Consider the following 19,212-nt stretch of genomic DNA (forward strand, 5'->3'; position numbering starts at 1 on the left):
TGTTTATTGAATGGTAGATTATTTTACTAAAGTGCCATCTCATGATGTTTCTTCTTTTTAACCTTTCACTGGTTTCATCATCTTCTGCTGTGAATAACATTTGTCAATGTGAGGCAAGACCAGAACGTACCTGTCAGGACGTTTACATGTACAGCTACATCGAGCTTTGGTTGTGGCTTAACTGAGCCTTTTAATTGGACTTTTGTCTTTGTACCAGCATACATACAATACATGTGAGTGCAGATGATTTATTGTTGAAATCAAATCTCACCTCCACAACAATCGGTGGTGATATACACTCTTCCGGCTTGTCAGTGTTCTATCATTTCTGTTTGACTTGTGAACTTAAACAGCAAAGCACAAGCCAATAGCGATGAAGTTTGTCTTTGTAACTGCCCAAAAACAAATTCCTGTGTTCACCGTTAAAAATCAGCCATCTTCCTCTGATTGAGCTTCTGTTTGCACTTTTACATGCTGCTTGTAATAACAAACATCAATTTTAGTAAAGCTAACATGTTTATATGCACCTTTTAAATCCAGCTATAGACAGATTGATGCAGTAATTGTTTTGTTTTTTATCGGTGTCATGTAAAAGCGGCTTCAGATAAAGTTATCAGACCATCTTTGGCTTTGCTATTGCACTACAATACTGTTTTCCAGCTGCCTCTGATGTTTGGCATTCCTGAGTCAGAAGCCGAGAGTTTATCACAGCATTGCTACACAGACAGCAAATAAACAGCGTAATTTCTTCTCTGCAGAATCCCTGGAGCAGAACTGTACCTACGAGTCACTGAAACTGTAAAGGAACTTTTATGTGCTGTAAAAATGAAATTAAAGCATTTATGCTGACATGCCACACTGTGTGCAGTCATCTTGAAAACAAAACCCGGAGCTCTGGATCCTGCCCTGAGTTCACCCTCTGTATACTGACCTAAAACTCTTCTTATTTTGTTGCTTCCAATCTGCAACACTGAAAACAGCCTAGTAATCTCAGTTGTGAAGCAGTGGGAAAGCAGAAATATTTGCACCTTCACTAGGATGTTGCTTTTACCCAGAGTTTACTTTCCTAATTGTTGTACATTATGCCAAGTGGCTAATCCAGTCCGATTTTCTGTTCCAGACAAGAGGACAGACAAGTCTGCAGTATCTGGTGCCATCAGACTCAAGATCAGCGTGGAAATGAAAGGCGAGGAGAACGTGGTTCCTCCTCATGGCCAGTACACCTGTTTACATGAGGTAACAGCATGTTCTCATTTCTGTTTTCAACTTTAAGGAGCTGAGGATTATGATTGCACCGACAGTAACATCAGTGATAAGGCTCTTCATTAATGCTGGGCTTTTCACACGGCTATGGCGCGGTGCTCCATCATCCGTGCTCCAACATTCCTCTTATCTTTGGTGCCACTCACAGAACCTGTTCCACTACCTGACGGAGGTGAAGAGCAGCGGGGTGGTGAAGATCCCGCAGGTGAAAGGGGACGAGGCGTGGAAGGTCTACTTTGACGATGTGTCTCAGGAGATAGTGGATGAGTCCGCCATGAGATACGGAGTGGAGTCCATCTATCAGGCTATGACGTGAGTACCACCCTGATCTATGGCCTTTTACCTCACCAATTTGTCATTGTCTCATTCGGTAGAGTGGAGGAGAGAAGGAGATAAGAGAAGGAAAGCAGGAGGACAAGAGGAGTTGTAAAGATGTCTCCTCAGCAGAATCAGAGCTTGGAGGACTATCGAGCTTCTGTATGTGATTGATTCATTCATGGACTCCTGTAAAATAAAAACCCTCCTAACTTACCGTGGTCACATTGATCACGGATGCACATAAACATCCTTGTTTCTCTCTCTCTCTCTCTCTCTCTCGCTGTGTCTCTGATCCTCCGTGACCCCTTTTCATCTATAAATGTCTCTCACACGCACGCACACGCATGCAAACACACATGCAAAGGCACCACTTGAAACATTAAAATCATTAAATATTGATCAAGGTCATGAAATGCCATTTTACACCGCAGATTGCTGAAATAATGGCTACCACTGCAGAACTCTGCCTGTGTGTATCTATTGTCTGGTTCACTGACAGCTGCAGCTCGAGTTACTTCTTTATAAAGCCTTAAACTTCACTTCACAGACACTGTTTCCCATTGAGATGTCTGTATGTAGCTCATCTAAATACAGCTCTCTTGGCTTTAAAATAAACATTCATTGTGCCTTCAGAAAAATTGTTATTGGTTACATGCTGGATAAACTATTGATTAAAAAGCAGCATTTACTACATAGAGAGGGAACAAGCAGTTCCTGACTGGGATCATTAAACCTGAACGTTGCACTGATGCCCACAAAGCTGGTTACCAAAGATTCCAGTGTCACTCCTGAGACTCAATTAAAATGTGTTCGCCTTCAACTCCAAGATTTAATGTTAAACTTTATGGCTTAAATCCTCATACTTAATTTTTTGTTTGTTTGTTTTTAACAGCAATCTGATCTTTTTGAGAACAGAAATAGCCTCAACCACAAAACAGTTAGGAAAAAAAGTGTGGCAACTAGCCAATTAAATATGGACATCACACGTATTGTAAATTAAATAGTTTACCATTAATTAACAGCTGTTGTCCAATTTGAAATTGATGTTGTTGTTGTTTTTTTTACAGCATATCAATGTATTTTTTTTGTTTGTTTGTTTGTTTTTAGTTTTGGCGTTTTTTTCCCGGAACTTCTCCAGTTACTGTTTTAGAATCTTCAAATAATGGCAGCTCTCACAGAAAAAAATATCCATGATTGAAGTCCTGTCCCATGGATTTTCTGAGTGGACTTTGCATTTTTATCTCTGTGTATCAGTGTTTCTTTCTTCAGACTCCAGTTTGCTCTCAACTTTGATGCAAATTGGTGACTCTGAACGTCCCTCTAGGTGTGAATGTCAGTCTGTCTCTCTGTGTTCTGTTCTCGAATGGACTGATCATTTGTCCAGGGTGTGTCCTGCTTTTACCGATAGTCATCTGGGATCGTTGGTGCCAATATGGCTGCGTCAGATGAGTGGTTGATGAAAATCTTACAACAATGTCCATTATGCTTGTTGTTAATCTCCTGAGCACCACCCACTCGTTTTCCATGACGTATTAGCAGTCACATATTATTGACCTAAATTTGATACAGTACGCTTTTTTATCCAACTGGGTGCACAAGTACAATATTCAGTTCAAATGTTATTGTATGTCTATTTCGTATGGCAGCTAAACAAAGAAGAAGGAGACATATTTTTTTCCATTAGAAACTCAAGAACAGGTAACTTCACAACCTTCAACCCATGTTTAAAGTTTCTCAAAGTGGGTTCTCATTCATTCCGCTTGCAGTAATGAGTTATCGAGTACCTCTGAAGCACCATCTGAAGCAGTCATTCCAGCCAGATCTGTGGGTTGAGCATCTCCTGTCACTGTCACTACCAGATTGCAGCTTTTCTGCTGTTTCTCTAAATGACTAAATGAAACTTTAATTATTTATAAGATTGTTTCAGTAATTTGACTGAGAAGTTAAGTCAATACAGTACAATACATATATATATATATATATATATATATATATATATATATATATATATATATATATATATTACTCACGACATGCCATGCCACTGGCGCTCTCATACCAAGGCTTAAGCCCACAATATATTCCACTGCAGCTCCTTTATCTGACCTCCTGCTGGCTCTCCTGGGCCAATCTGTCAGCGAGTGTTTGGCATTAACAGCATTCATATCCATAAGAGGAGAAAACACAGCTGTTTCACCAACAGCAAGGATACAGCTTTACTGTGGTTTTAGTTGCAGAGATGTGGGGTTGCTAGGCGACAGGTTGTTGTTTCATGGTGACAGCTTATTGCAGCACATTAAGGATTGCAGGCTTTTTTTAAGTGCAGGCGAGTGATGCAGTAAGTGGCCTTATTACCAGCGTTGTCACGTGGAGTGAGTTAACGCTCCAGGCTTGCACCTTGTTTAAGCTTAGCATTTTTTCATATCTGCTCTTATTATGCTTCATCAGGAATTTATGAAAGGCCCTACCGTTCTGATTTCTTCATCATAGAAACGTTGACTCCCAGTAACTCCTTCCATGATGGCTGCATAAATCACAGCTGATGCCCCCCCATCACATAACAGCTTCCACCATACTCCTCCCTCATGTTATGTTCGTTTTTCTTCATCTCACTCCATCACCACTCCCTAACCTCCTCCTCACCTCCCTCCCCTCCATTCTCCTCCATCTCTTATTTCTCATCATCTCTTTCTCATTCCTCCAGGCCATTTGAAACCATAAAACGATGTGCGAGAGTGTTGCATAGTATGCCTCATCCGCTGGTAAAACCCAAAGCATGGGGAACACGAGGGGATGCAATGTCTTCCCTCTTGGAAATTGGCTCAGGAGATCCAGCACTAAAAGCACCGCGGGAATTCAGCGGATGCCATCATCACTCTCTCCACATCACTCTCTTTGCTCGCCTAACCCCAAGTGCTCCTGGGTAATTTGGAGGCTGAAAGCAGAGTAATTAAATAGGCCTCCCTATGAGAACATACTTGTGTGTGTGTGTGTGTGTGCATGCGCGTGTGCGTGCGTGAGCTCCACTCAGGAGGAGTAAATCTGTAGTCATTACTCCACATAACTCTGCGCCTTCACAAGGCCACTGAGCAAGATGTTAGCACCTCAAAATGTCTCTCCAAGTTCAGTGCCCAGCTTTTGCAAAAGCCTTTGGTCACACACCACTCAGCTTGAATGGAAAAACCTTCATTGCATATCCGCAGAGATATTACAGGATATATAGAAATATCTATTTTTGATTTGTATTGCTCAAATATTGAATTATAATTGATGCGATTTGGTACCTAAAATGTCAAAATATAATATTTACCATGAGCTACATACTATGAAGTTCAATTTAAAAAAAATATATATAAATTCCCTCGATGTGAAGAATTTGCCCGGAAACCAATGCTATATTTGAAGAGCTCAATCTGTTTTTTTTTTGTGGTTTTTTTTCTTGCTTCAAGCTCTCAGGCATCTTTACAGTAAAATGTGCCCAATGCATCCAGCTGTTTGGTTGCTAAGAGTCATGCCACAGGCTGATAAGGAAGCTCCAGTGTATCTTGTTGTCTGATGCATAGAATTAAAGCACACAGATTCTTGCACTTTAAAACGTGGTATATCATAAAGAGTCCCGACAATCCATTTTCCGTGCTGTATGGATATGTTTGAGGACGGCAGCCAGCTTTCACTATAAGTACTGCTGATTTATATGTAGGAGGCATTCCACATGGCCTGTGAAGAAGCAGGATGAAGTGTTAAAATGAGCATATGCTCTTCACTCAAGGCAGTGATCTCTGCTCAGACCAGGACTCTCAGGCTCCAGCACTTCATTATTATTGGGTAGCACTATTGCACATGTGTCTTAGACAGAGAGACGGGATTGTAGCAGCGCTAAAGAGGTAATACTCTCCTGCCATGTGCGGCTCAAAGAGTTAAAAAGGCACTCGGGAAAGGAGAAATAGATTTAAGATTTATTCAAATGGGAGGCATCGAGTTTGCAACAAAAAAACTGCTTCCCTCAGTCCTTCCCCTGGGAGAGATGGCTTGTGTAATTTCAGAGCAGCCTGATGCATGTTCAGTCTCCCCAGTGGAAAACACTTCAATTGGCAAGAGCAAATACTGTGCAGGAGTTTGTCTCTGTGGTGTATGTTACAGAACTAAACAGCAAAGTTTTTAAAATTTACATTTTTCACTTCCGTTCCTCTGGGGGTGATTGCATCTCAGCCCCCACAGCATCAACTGATGTACTATCACACTTGTTTGTTCCATCCATTACTGTGGCGTTTCATGCCATTAATAGTGGAGCTTATACAGTATTGATTTATTGCCTAATTTGTCAAAGATAGTCATTGAAGACACTTTTTTTCACTACACGAACAGGGCAGTGGACTACTTACGTGCTAACTCTTCCTACAGGAGTAATTGTTTGGAACATTAAAATATGTTCTGTCTTCAGCAGTCAGGAGGTGAAAATAATAAAGTACTGCAGCATGTCTGCTCACTTTTTTTTTTATTGTAGTTACTGCGGTGCAAAGCGGTTGATAGCAGCAGGACAAGTGAGATCCTTCAGCATTTTACTTCAAATAATGTTCGTTTAAACTGTAATTATGCATACACTTCATTCAGCACAGTTACGCTTGTGGGATTTTACAATCGTGATCATTTTCTCTGAAATCATCTTGTTGGTGTGGGGTCCTAAATTGTCCAGAGTTCTTCATGTGATCACATTTTGCTCCTTGGAGGGGACATTATGTTTAATTGCTCAAAATCTCTGAGCCGGTTGTAGTAGGATAATGGCTGTTTGTTCTCCTCCGCAGGCATTTCTCTTGTCTGTCCGCCAAATACATGTGTCCTGGTGTGCCAGCAGTTATGAGCAACCTGCTTGCCAATATCAATGCCTACTTTGCCCACACCACTACCACCACCACCACCACAGCCTCCGCTTCCGATCGATTCGCTGCTTCTAACTTTGGGGTAAGTGCAACTGTGACTGTCTTGTTGGACCAGAGTGACGTCGCAGCAGTGATGCTAGCAGCCAAGTGCCAAAGTAATTCTGTCCACTGAACCAACTTCAGCGATAGAGCACACAATGTGATGCGAGGAATTTCGAAGAGCTGTTTGTAAAATTGGTTAAAGAACATGTCCAGAAAGAGATTTTCGAACGGGATAGCAAGAATCACCCATCGCTCTGTTTGACATCCCACCTTTATCTCTCCTCGTAGTGATTAAAGCAACTTCACTGACCAGACAAAACACTTAAAATAAATGTGCTTTATAAAAAAAAAAAAAAAAAAGAAGAAGAAGAAGAGAAGTCTAATTTCACCCTGAGCTCCTTTTAATATTGGCTCATTTTATCAGACTTCATAAGGAATTTCACATTGAAAGATTGTGTTGGTAATGAATGCTGAGAGCCATTAAAAATGAAGAGCATTATCAGAGCTGTGTTAGTAAGAGGCTTTCACTCCGACAGTGGGATTTAGATGGCTGGGTCCTTATATATAGGTCTGCAACCATTGACCCTGTTACAGTAAGTCTTTGTTTTCTGTACTAAACTAGCGACAAAACTGAATTTTCTGATGAATCTCAATCATTTGTCCACAATAAGCTGTGCATTCACAATCAACATCAACATCTCTGAGGTCTGCCAGTGTTTTCCATTTAAACTTTTAATAAGCTAATGTTGTGAGGCATCAAATAATATTTTCAGGCACAACGCCCAAGTGCGACACTATATTTTGTTACCGGGAGTGCAAATGAATCATTGCAGGCGAAGCTTTTGCCACAGGACACACTGTTATAAATTTTCAGCCACAATGCTTTTTGTGTGGTGACTCTCGACTGAATTATTCACTTCTCATCCTGACAGAGGGAGAAATTTGTCAAATTACTGGACCAGCTGCATAACTCACTGAGGATCGACCTCTCCAAATATCGGGTATGTGTGATTTTCTTTTTGTCTTTGTGAGGCACAAAACCTGACAGGTGACAGCATATGCTAACAAATACATTTGTATAAATGTATTTTAAGGACTCGGATGTGATTTAATGGCTTAAGCATGTGTTTAATTGTGGATCCTTGTGCGGCTCAAATGCCAGGTACGATGTCATTGTCAGTGTTGTTTTAGGGCTGATGCTGAGGTTTCATAAGCAGTGCTATACAAATACTTGTGTCAGGTGTGTTTTTCAATCACCAGAGTGAATAAGGCCTCTTGGGAACTCTTGTCAGTTTAGGGACAGGGTGAGGAACGAAGCATTTTTGGCTTGAATGGCTGTTAATGTATAATCTGTTAAGGTGTGGTATCCCACAAAAACCTGACTACACTTATTCTGTGTTCATATAGTATGTTAATTTGTGTCTCTGGGATGTCTTCTCCTGAGGATCTTCTCTACAGATGCTATCAAATTAGCACTGACATCCTCATATTTAACAAAAACATGTTTGTCTCTCAAATTTCCTTAAAGTGGTTTACAGTTGACAAGTCTGTGTTTACCATTCACATCTTCTAAAGCTGTCTGTTAACACCATATTGTAGTGGTGTTAATAATAGTAGTATACCACATAATTTGATTAATTTGATATAGTCACTTCTCTTCATATTACTCTGTCTACTTCCTGTGTGTTTATGGCAAGAAACTGCAATGCAGTTACGCTTCGTTGTTAATGCCAAGTGTGTCTTTTGTCTGTGGGGACCTACCAGACTCTGTGTTTTTTTTTTTTTTTTGTAATCACAATTCAGGGTTTGTGTTTGAAATGCACAGGGGGGCGCATTTATGTCAAGTGTAAATATGGAGACCAAGATGAGGTAAATGTCATGGTAAATGTGCTGATATCGAGGATGCCAAGAATGACATTTGATAATGTCACTTGGGCCACACTCAAGTTCCCTATTTTCTGACTAACATTAACGGTATGTGTCCTCAAACATAATACTACAAGCTGTGAAGATGAGCAGAGGAAAGGCAATATGTGCTACTTGTTGAAATGCTGAAGTACAAAATATATACACTTATATACGATGATCTTGATATTAGTCTGAATATGGCTGCACAGCATTGTAGTGCTCTCGTCTCACAGAGAGGTTTGCCCTGGTTTGAGTCTGATTGGGCATCTTTCTGTGTGGCGCCTGCATGTTCTCTCTGTGCTATCTCTGGATATTCCTACTACAGATGAAAAGCATGCTTTTTAAGTTTAATATGTCCCACTATTATTCCTATATTGTGTGGTTTGTCTCTATGTGGCAGCCTGTGATGTGCAGGCAACCTGTTCAAAGCGCACCCTGCCTTTTCCCACAGCTTAGAACTGGTTTCATGGCTCACAACCTTGAATTGGATGAAGTGGTATAAGAGGGATGGATGGACTTGAATGATAATCATCCAGGTTTCTTTGCAGTTTTCTGCAGAGAGCGGAAATTGGTGTAACCAGGCCCATGAATTTCATTATTCAGCCCGCAATGTCCAGGAAGCCTTTTGGCATCTTCAGAAATAGTGGTCTCCGTGGTCTCATAAATAGACACTGTATTGAGCATCTAGCAGTCTGGGTGGCTTTACCTGGGGGGCATCTTCTGAAATCTGTGTGGTGGGAGTTGTGCTTCACATTTCGATCAACAGCCTCTGGTTGGTTTGAATGTTGTTATTGGTATTAACATATACGTTGATATATTGTTTGTTATATTACTGTAAATATGCCCACTGTCTTATTCAATGGTTTCGTTGCACTGTCCTGAATCAGAGATTTGTCACAAATTCTCACCTGCTCACGCTGCAGCAGGAGCGGACAGCACTGTGAAGCATCCACTGGAGAGGCAGAATTATTTATCAGGATGTCACACTATAAAGCAGTTACCTGTCCAATCAAACATCATGGTAGTAAACATCTGTTTATGGCAGCTGTTATTGTTATTGTTGCTGTGTTATAGAGGCATTGAGTCAAATTTATGATGTGTTTTCCATTTTTGAGGCCCTGGTTGTGGCCCAAATGGATTAATCTGCATGATGACGGATTAGCCTTTGTCCACCCCGCGCCTTACATACCTGCGGAGAACAATTGTTACCGAACAGTCATTTGTTTAGCGATTGTCTCTGAATGAAAAGCTTTTCACATCTTTCTACTGAATTTTCTGGTGGAGTCGTCTCAACAGTTTGAAACAAACTGCTTTTGCCATGTTATAACATTTGATAATATTTTGATTATATATGCCCTGTATTGTTTTCCATGCCATGCCCCTTCTCCTTCAACTCTTGCATGCTGCTAATTCAGAAGTTTTAAATCAAACGTGTCAGCTCAAGAAATAGTAAAATGAAGAAAACCGATCGTTGATTTTTCCAGAGATCTGCCACATTGAGGCCAGCAAAGGTGCTGCTGCATCCTACTCAGACAAATTGAAATCCTGACATACCGCACATAATCTTCCTGAACAATCCCAGGAGAGCTAATCCCGTTAAACACCACTCGCTCACATGCACAGGCGTGCACCCATTTGGCCCACCCTTCATACCTGCATGTACATTGATCACCGTGTTCACCTCCAGGTGTACGACATAAGTGTGTCTCTCTCTTTCCCCTAAGTCTTTGCTTCACACAAACCAGATTTTAAACTCCCAAGTGTGCAGATGCCTGTACGAGTCCACACTTCCTCACAGCTGTTGGCATGAGACGGTGAACTTTCGCTGAAAGATGACCCTCTCACATCTGATGTGACACAAAAGACAACGTGTGGTCGAGTGGGAGATTGCCTCAGCTCCTCTGTTCTTCGCCACAGTGCTCCGTGTGAAACCACGTGTGATTACAGGGACACACCCTGCCAGCAGCAGAGACGGCTGTGTACCAACCAAGAGGGAAAAGAAAAAGGAAGGATGAGCTCAAGACATTCAGGGAACCGCAGAATGAACTTGCAAATGGTGACGGAAGGATAAAGAGGATTTAGACAGAGGGGTGGACATAACAAGCAGAGTTGTAGGAGTCGGGATTTGCAAGAAAGAGGGGAGAGGGTTGGAGGGAAAACAATAGATTCTAAAAGTCATGAGAAGAGAAACAGATGAAGAATAAAAGGCATGGGTGGGCAGCAAGAGAAGGAGTGAAACGGTTAAGTGAAGGAGAGATGGCCTCCATTATTTTCAGAGGGCCCAGCTGTCTGCCAATGACACCTCCACCCAGAAAAGTCACCGAATATCACATTGCCTTCACCTGCCAGCACCGCCCTGCTGCTCTCTTGTCAAACCTGACACAGACCAGTGCTTCATGCACACACATCCACTTCCACACATGGTTCATACTCCCACTTTCATTCTCTCACTTTCTGAAGCCATCCCACAGAGCCTGCCTGCCACGGCCGGACAGTAATAAGATTCAGATCTGGCTGCTCTGCCCGTTTGCTGTATGGATTTCCCTATAATGGCATTCTGAGGGAGATTGAGTTTGCTTTTGTAAAACAGAGGGCTTGAATCAGCATAGCGGGAGCCGGAGTACAGCTGCCACTCTACATTTTGCTACGTATGCAATTCTTCCTCTTCAACTTTACTCTAACAGTCCTGATACATGGTGACACCTTGTATAGCTGGGCTGTCCCAGCAAAATTCTCAGGGGGCGAACATAAAGCCTCAGTATTCAGAACATGCTGTGAGGGATTAGGGCTGCTGGCTTATATTTGGGCAGTTTGATATAAAGTGATGTTTGTTCATTGAGCACCGCTGGGTGTTTGGTCCTGCTCTGCTAAAATGGCACTTCAAGCCCGGGGAGAAACGTACTTAATGCAAACAAACGGTTTGCTGCTTCATGTGTTTCTTCACTATGCTTCAACCAGTGAGAAGAATGTGTAGTATACACACTACTGGGGGGTTTCAGGAGTTTATGACCCTCTGAAAGTTGAAGTTGAATATGCTAAACCAACCATAATATACACAGATTAATTATTTTATTGATTGGTAATAAGGACATCTGTTTGAGGAAGGTGTTTGCTTCCACTGTTGACCTTGCAGCAGATTTACAGGTATACACTTATGTCTCACCCCAATTAGTAATTATTACTTTACATTAAATTTTAAAGATGGTAAAATATTTATAAAATATATATTAGCATTATCTTGTTTTTATTGGTTTTTTTAATCGGTTTTGCCTCAGAAAGTAAAGATTACACCAATAAAAAGTTCAGATCCTTCCCTTCCCTCCAAAGAAAGTTGGCCAATCCAGTGTTTGTGCCAGTGAAGTAGTGTTGTTTTAAACTGTGATCGTAGCTGTCAACAAGATGCTGTAGCAGCATAGTCACTCATCCTGCGGCTAATACTATATATATGTTGAAGCATCAAACGGGCAACAAAAGTTATACCTCTGGGAGACATGTAAGCCAAGTTGAGTAGAAACCTTGACAAAATGCACCGACGGACATTTGCCTGCCGCAGAAGCATTTAACTACAGTTTGTCATCCTCACATGATTCATAAATATGTAATTTTACAAGCTCCAGAGTAAAAAAAATGTTTTGAGAACAAAGAGTATATCAGTGCTGTTGCAAATATTTAGAGTAATCCTGTTTGTTGCAGAGCAGAACCAGCATAATCCAGCGCTCACCCTTTGAAATTTCAAAGTGACATGGTGAATATTCAAATAGAGGAGACAAGTTTGGCTTGTCTTTCACAGAGGACATGAAATAAGTAACCTACATGCCAAAAGTGATCATATATAGATCTAATATGGCATGTGATCCCTTGTGAGAGCAGTCGTCTTAGGTCAAACACGAGACATAAAAAGCCAGTCAGGTCGGAGAAGCTTTCTCTCGGACTGCAGGGTGACCAGTGCAGTGCTCCTGTGGCAGCTTGTGGTCCGGCGCCCATCAGAGCATGACTGCTTTTCAATCTCTCTTTCCACATGATTACCTGCACTCACTCGCTCTACTTGTTGCCCCGTGTTTGTTCCACAACTTTTTTGTTTGATGCTCGATCCTTTAATCTGCACAGACCAAAATCAAATCCTGTTGTGATTGTGACTTAATCCCACACGGAGACATTAAAGGCAGTTGTGTCAATTTGAAGAAAAAGCTGTACAGTGTTTTGCATACAACAATGAAAACATCTTGCACTTTTCTTTTTTCTTCAGTAATCTCCTGACTTCCTTCGTTTTTGGTGACGAGTTATCGCACACCTAACATAAGCTGTGGCCCAACATAATGTTCATGTAGACTTGTATAAATACAAAAGAATAACTGAAATGCTCATCAACATCATCGAGACCTCGTTTCATCTCATAATGAATTTTCTCTCATCTTTGTGAGGCAGTGCTGATGTTGTCTCTACTTCTGGACCAGAGATTGATTCTTTGGGTTTTTAATATGCTTGTCTGCTTTGGGCAATAAATCTGTTTTCTCCTCCTTTTCTTTTTCGTTTTTCTGCTGATGAAGTGAGACCCGGTTTTTCCTGTTTTCAGCATTGTACAAGGGTTAAACAAAGTTCTCTTCACTGTTGTTGCTGCTTGTAAATACATCTAACTCTGAGCGCAGTGTTTCTGCAGAGCAGTGGTGCACTTGCTGCAGCATTTAATTAGCCACTTTTAAGCCCGAGTGTGGGTGAATCTCTGTGGTATGTCTGTCAGCAGGAGAAAGTAAGACTGAAATACAATGCTTTGTGTTTGTCAGTCAACAGTTTACTAGTTCACGATTGCCTACTCAAACTTTTCCCAACCAGTTTTGAATGCATCTGATTCATTTTCCCACTCCTTTATATACAAGTAGTGGGGTATTGAGTTGTTTTTGTGAACACATAGTATCTGCAGTCAAAACAGATTGTCAACTGTCAGACAGATTGGTAGCTGGGATGACAATATTTTGAATGTACACATTCATTTGCTGTTGCTGGCTTTGCTGCAGCCAAAGTGAGTGTCAATAGGCACTTGACATCACTTAACTTCAATCGCCATAATTATACAGCTCGATTACTTTTTGATGTCAGAGAATTCGCCACGGGAATTAAAATGCTCAAAATGCAAAAATATGCAACATTCTCCATTTAAATGTATGGGATATGATATAAGATGTTATTGTGTGCAATTTGAATGAATCGTTTAATTTCATGAGCAGCCGATGGATCAGACTCCTGTTATCAGTAAAATGCAGATTGGCAAGTAGTTGAAACTGCCCTTTATTTGAGGGAGAGCAGCTTCAGCTCTTTCTGAGGTGATTTGTCTCTTTCAGATCAAGATGTTAATGTCTCTCTCTTTGTAAAAAGCAAGAACGAACAGATGAGTTTGACATTACTAGAGGAATGCAAGAGCCCATGTGGATTACCTTTAGTTTTCAAAACCACTGCTTACAGTCACACAGTAGTCTCAATTAGTGTTCCCTCTATACAAGCTCCAGTTCTTTTACCAGATACTGAAGTATTTCAACATATGTTGAACTATCATTGTGGCACTATGGCAACATTCAAGGTTGCAGTGAGGTTACTGTAAAGTGTTCATGTTTCAAAAGAATGAATAGATAAATTGTACTTGTGTTCTAAGGCTACATATTGCGTGTGAATAGCTATTGTATGATTTGCTTGTTGTCACTGAAAGGGGACAAAGTGAAGTGATGGCTCCAACGAATACGAGTAAAGAATAAGAGTTTTTGTGCAGGGGACAGTTTGCGTTATTGAGCTCAACCCTCTTAAATCACCTTTTAGAATATAAACTGAATGCAATTCATCTGCTAAAAACAAATGACGAAATACTCCCCAAACTGAATTGTTGATGCAAAAGGAAATGACGCAAACAACATTTTATCTGAGGCAAAGAGAAACAACCATGGCTGCATGTGTTTTATTTTTTACGTCAGCAGCCAAATATAGTACAACTGGTCCACATTGCTAATGCAGAATGTGTGTCAAGCTTGTTTGCCTGGAGGCTGTTTCCTTTATTGGGGACTAACTTTCAATACAAAAATGGACTTCTATCAGTCATGAATTTGGTGGATGTACACTGAGAGGGTTATAGATTGCTGTCTGTCTGCCTGTAGGTGTTTTGCCAACCAATCCTAAGTTTTGTTGAACAATTGTTTTCGGGAAAACTCAGCTGCCTCTTTTGTGTACTTTACAACTTCTTCGTAAACTGGGCATCTTGAATTATCGACCAACTCACTCCCTGAGCTGCTCATGTCTAAAAGATATCAAGAGAGTTTTGCCTCTGCTGATGGGCCTTGATCTCAGATAGATCTCCCTTGTGGTTGTGCTGTCAAGCCTGCAGGCAGCTATAAAGATTTGGCTCGGTTTCTGTGTGCATTTATTGACAAGGTTGAGGAGGGTAGAAAACAAGCAAAATTTTATTAGAGCACTGAGAGAGTTGGAGGTATAGGGTAATGTATGGGCCAACGATGCCTTTCCTCGGAACTGTCAGAGCTTTTTTTATTTTATTCACCCCGTCATGGTGCTCTGCACCATCTGATGGTTTCATGGCCCTGAAATGGAGCTTTTCATCAGCAGAGACCTCCCTTGTCCACTAAACGATTAGACAGACAGTCATTTTGTTATGATTGCTGGACATTGCTCTGTAATCAATTTTATTGTTGCGGCCTGAGCATGGTGACGTGATAGCTGGAGATATGAAGTAAAAAAAAAAAATACTCCTACAAAAGAGACGTAATGTCATTTTCCTCTGTTCCTGCTTCAGGATAATTTTCCCGCTGGAAACCCAGAGCGTCTGCAGGATCTGAAGTCTACCGTGGACTTGTTGACCAGCATCACTTTCTTCAGAATGAAGGTAATGTGTGCGTATGAATTCATGCATGTACGTGTGTGAGCACAACTATGTCGTTTGTCATGGCAACGAACAATCTAAAGGAGTCAGAAAGTACGACTTTCAATTTCAGAGCATATTAGAGAAACTAACACTGCATTAAATATTTACAAATTATTTCTAGCAATCTATATTGGCCTCTGTTGCCACCTGAGTTATTTTCTTTGTCACTGAAGAACCTTGACTGAGTGATTCAGATGCCTTCACAATGGTCACAGATATTAATTTCTCAACATTCAAACATAAATCCAAAGGCACATTGATTTCAATCCATTCAAAGTCATATTTTCTGAAAACCTGTCTCATGCAACACCACTTCTTCATATCCAGACAATTTATTGTTGCACAACTTCATACCAATGCAGCTCAGTTGACTTTGTGTAATGCAGTGGCCTGCATTTGATCATGAACCAGAATGTTTAAAATGCACTCAGTACTACCTTGTTCCCTCCCCCATCAACCATCCTCCCCTCACAATATAAAGTACCTGTCTCACACTATATGAACAACCAGGCTCTATCCGGGTTGTAGAACCAGAGCACTGAGGAATAGTAAAGATGGCAGCTGTGAGCAAAGGAATGAAAACTGTCACTTCAGGTTACTAAAGCCTTCACTCTATGTCATGACCATGCTGAGGCTTACTGTGTATACAGTATGCATCGCTGCTCAAGTACTGCAATACCAAACCCTCCTCACATTCCTCCTAAATGCCAGTCTGTCCATATGCCAATTACAGTATTCATAATACATGTAACTAGCTTGCCTTCTCCCACAAGGAAGTGGCATGTTGGTATAAATGTTTCAAACTTTCAAGTTGATATCATTACATCATGAGTGGAACAAACTAATGCAGACAGTGAAAGCATCCCGGCTTTGGTTTTTGGGGTTAATTTCAGGCAATTTGTATGCTATGTATGTGGTTTGATACTGTGTAGGAGGTGTAACCCCCGAAAGCATACCTCTTGAATTTTAATTATGTGTGTACTCGTACATGTGTACAGGTACAAGAGCTTCAGAGTCCACCGCGAGCCAGCATGGTGGTGAAGGACTGTTGTAAAGCATGTCTGGACTCTACATATAAATACATCTTCGACAACTGTCATGAACTGTACAACCAGCTCCTGGACCAGGTAAGCATCTTTGATGTTTTCGAGGTTAAACCTTATTAAACAACACATCAGGCCTCTGTCTCTTAACCACAAATTGATACACCGTGCACAAACTGCTTGTAAAGCTGTGGCACTTAAACACATTATGAAATCTCACTCGAATGTTCTTTTCATGAATGTTGAAAATTCAAGGTTTCCTGCAATGTTGCTGGAAAAGAGATGTGTTTTCATTCATCCATGTCAGAGCATTTTAACAGATTAAGGTGCCAAGTGGTTTGAGTGCCAACAATTCACAATTCTGGGCACTTCCTTATTGTAACTTGTGGGCGGAATAGCTGCATATTACAAGATCTAAAGCTGCAGCCTGTAGTCATTTCGAAGGTTTGGAAATACTTATCGAAGATTGGCTGGTTGGACACTGAAACCTTTACCCTTGCCTCAAGAGATTTTGAGAAAGTTGTTGGTATTAGTATAAAGTATTATGCTTAAATTTGGTTTGATCCCATCGTAATAAAGTTGGGCTGATGCATGGCCACTGAACGACAATGATTGTGACACGCCTGATCTTGACTCACTGGAAGATTAATGGGTATGACCACAGATGCGAATGACACAATACACAAGAGTTAATGTGACAGACACATTTGACATTTGTGTTCGGGAACACACTGGGTGAGAGAAACTGCCAGCAAGTCAGCCTTGTGATATTACCAATACTGATGACAAACAATTTTGCGAACACCAATAAAGGCCAACAGATGAATGAATGTATGTACTGTAAAGTTAAAGCTGTTTATTAAGTTAATTTATTGTTCATATACAAGAGTGGAAATGCAGCTGTTTGCAGCTAATTAAAAAAATATTATTTGTCATGTGGATCCAAAATCTAACAGACTCCAATTTCATATGTCAATAACTCTGTTTGTACATATGTGCATAGGGCAAGAAAAAAGAAAAAGTATGTGGGCCATTTTCTTTCAATTTTCATAATCTTTTCGCTTGAATTGTTGATAAAATGTGATATGATCTACTTCTAAGTCACAAGTATTTATTCCCACTCCTCATTTGTCTGTTCTACTTTCAATGAAGACAAATCTCCAGAATATTCTCAGAACTTTTTGTCACATTGTGAACACAAAAAGGTTCACTGGGATCAAATGCAATATCTTTTGAAAGCCTACCTCGTACCATACCTTATACACATTTTCATTTTTACCCTTTTGTATATTACTACAGATAAGTTCAGATGTACTTTATAGTCAACAGTGACTTTGGTTATTGGTCGAGGCATGCAACCCTTAAGTGGTCGTTGTAGCTTAGATGTGCAGTTAGTGGTTTATTTCTCATCTGGAGGCACATTTCACTAAAGAACATTTTACTTCAATCATTTGTAGATCCAATAAAAAAGTTTTTAACACTGACCATTATGAACACAGCAACTGTGCCTTCTTTTAAACTTAAATGTTCTTTTGTGTCTGTTATCGTGATTGTGGGGGTTGCGGTTTCTTTGGGCTTGAAAACTATTATCCTGCCCACTACATTACGAGAAACAAAGCAACAAAAAGAGACAGTTGCAGAGAGGAAGGCATGTTTTTAATGAGGCAACACTTCAAAAACACCAATAAACATGAACATAAAGCGTGAAAAGTAAACATAGCCACCAGCATAATATTACATTGATTGATTCAAGGAAGAAACCTGCATAAGATAAGCAGTTACAATATTCAATTTCCTTCGAAACCTGTAGGATATAAGTGAACTTCTTGCTTTATTGCAGCTCCTAATTTAATAATTGGAAACTGACCTTGAAAACACTTACTATGTTTTCAAACCTGTATATGCAATTTCTTTATCGTCAGTGACATATGAGTGCTTTCTGTTGAGATGTGAAAATACGGTGAAATCTATACACGTTGTTACAACTGGCACTCACCTGACGACAAAATGCACTTGGTGTAGATCGCAAAGTTTGCATAAAAATGTCCCTTGTATAAGAAACATGCACTTTGCAGCAGAGAGCTATTTGAAAACAGCCACGCATCAGGCGCCGCTTATTTGATGCAAGTCACGGACAATTCCCAAGCTTTTTTAGCTTCCAACTGCTCACATGGATAATGTATGAGAGGGAGCATGTCAGCATAGATGTGATGTTGTCCTTGAATGAAAATATGATGCTATTCTCTTCCTTCATAAAAACATGGAGCAGAACATCCACAGCATATCACAAGCACCAAGAGGGCATGTTTTTTTCCTAAAGTTTTGGAGACACACATTTTCTCTATATTGAAGAAATGCAGCATTACCAAGTCGTCACATGCTTTTCCAAACATGTTAATATTTCCACGCTCATTTACTTGCGCTTTGGCCTTGCTGGAGTGAAAAAATAATCAGTCAACAGGCAGCTCTGCCTGATTATTTTACGGTTTACTTACCAAGGAGAATGGCCTCCACACCATGGAAGATAATGTCTTCTTCCGTTGTAATAGGGTGCAATCTGCTCAAAAGTTGAATAATAAGCTTCCTTTGTTTAAACTGCCTGAGGGGTTGTAAGCAATTACCAAACCGGTGAGATAGACACTCACGCTAATTACATCTCCGTCCACCCCGGTTTCACAGCAGACAACCTCTCTGTCAATGTTTTCTCTGCGGAAGAGGAAGAAGACATCAGCTTCACCCCGACGTAAACCTCACTGTGACTATAAATTATTATGTTCACATGCACTGGGTAGCCTCTTCCACAGCAGAGACTGCATCCCGGACCCCAATTCTCCAGTTTGTAACA

The 19,212-nt window shown here is 40.6% G+C and overlaps 1 protein-coding gene across 1 annotated transcript in view; it reads left to right on the plus strand.

Moving 5' to 3' along the window:
- The window catches only part of unc13c (unc-13 homolog C (C. elegans)), a gene marked incomplete at its 5' end in the record, with an annotated part of 113,607 nt that overhangs the window by 42,074 nt on the left and 52,321 nt on the right, over positions 1–19,212 (plus strand). Inside the window, 6 exons of the mRNA XM_080499578.1 lie at positions 1,121–1,236; positions 1,412–1,575; positions 6,384–6,540; positions 7,433–7,501; positions 15,196–15,285; positions 16,323–16,451. Of these exons, the coding sequence (XP_080355704.1) occupies positions 1,121–1,236; positions 1,412–1,575; positions 6,384–6,540; positions 7,433–7,501; positions 15,196–15,285; positions 16,323–16,451 (725 nt within the window). The remainder of the gene's footprint in view (positions 1–1,120; positions 1,237–1,411; positions 1,576–6,383; positions 6,541–7,432; positions 7,502–15,195; positions 15,286–16,322; positions 16,452–19,212) is intronic.

The sequence above is a fragment of the Blennius ocellaris genome (genome assembly GCF_963422515.1).
Source record: "Blennius ocellaris genome assembly, chromosome: 1".
Lineage (NCBI taxonomy): Eukaryota > Metazoa > Chordata > Actinopteri > Blenniiformes > Blenniidae > Blennius > Blennius ocellaris.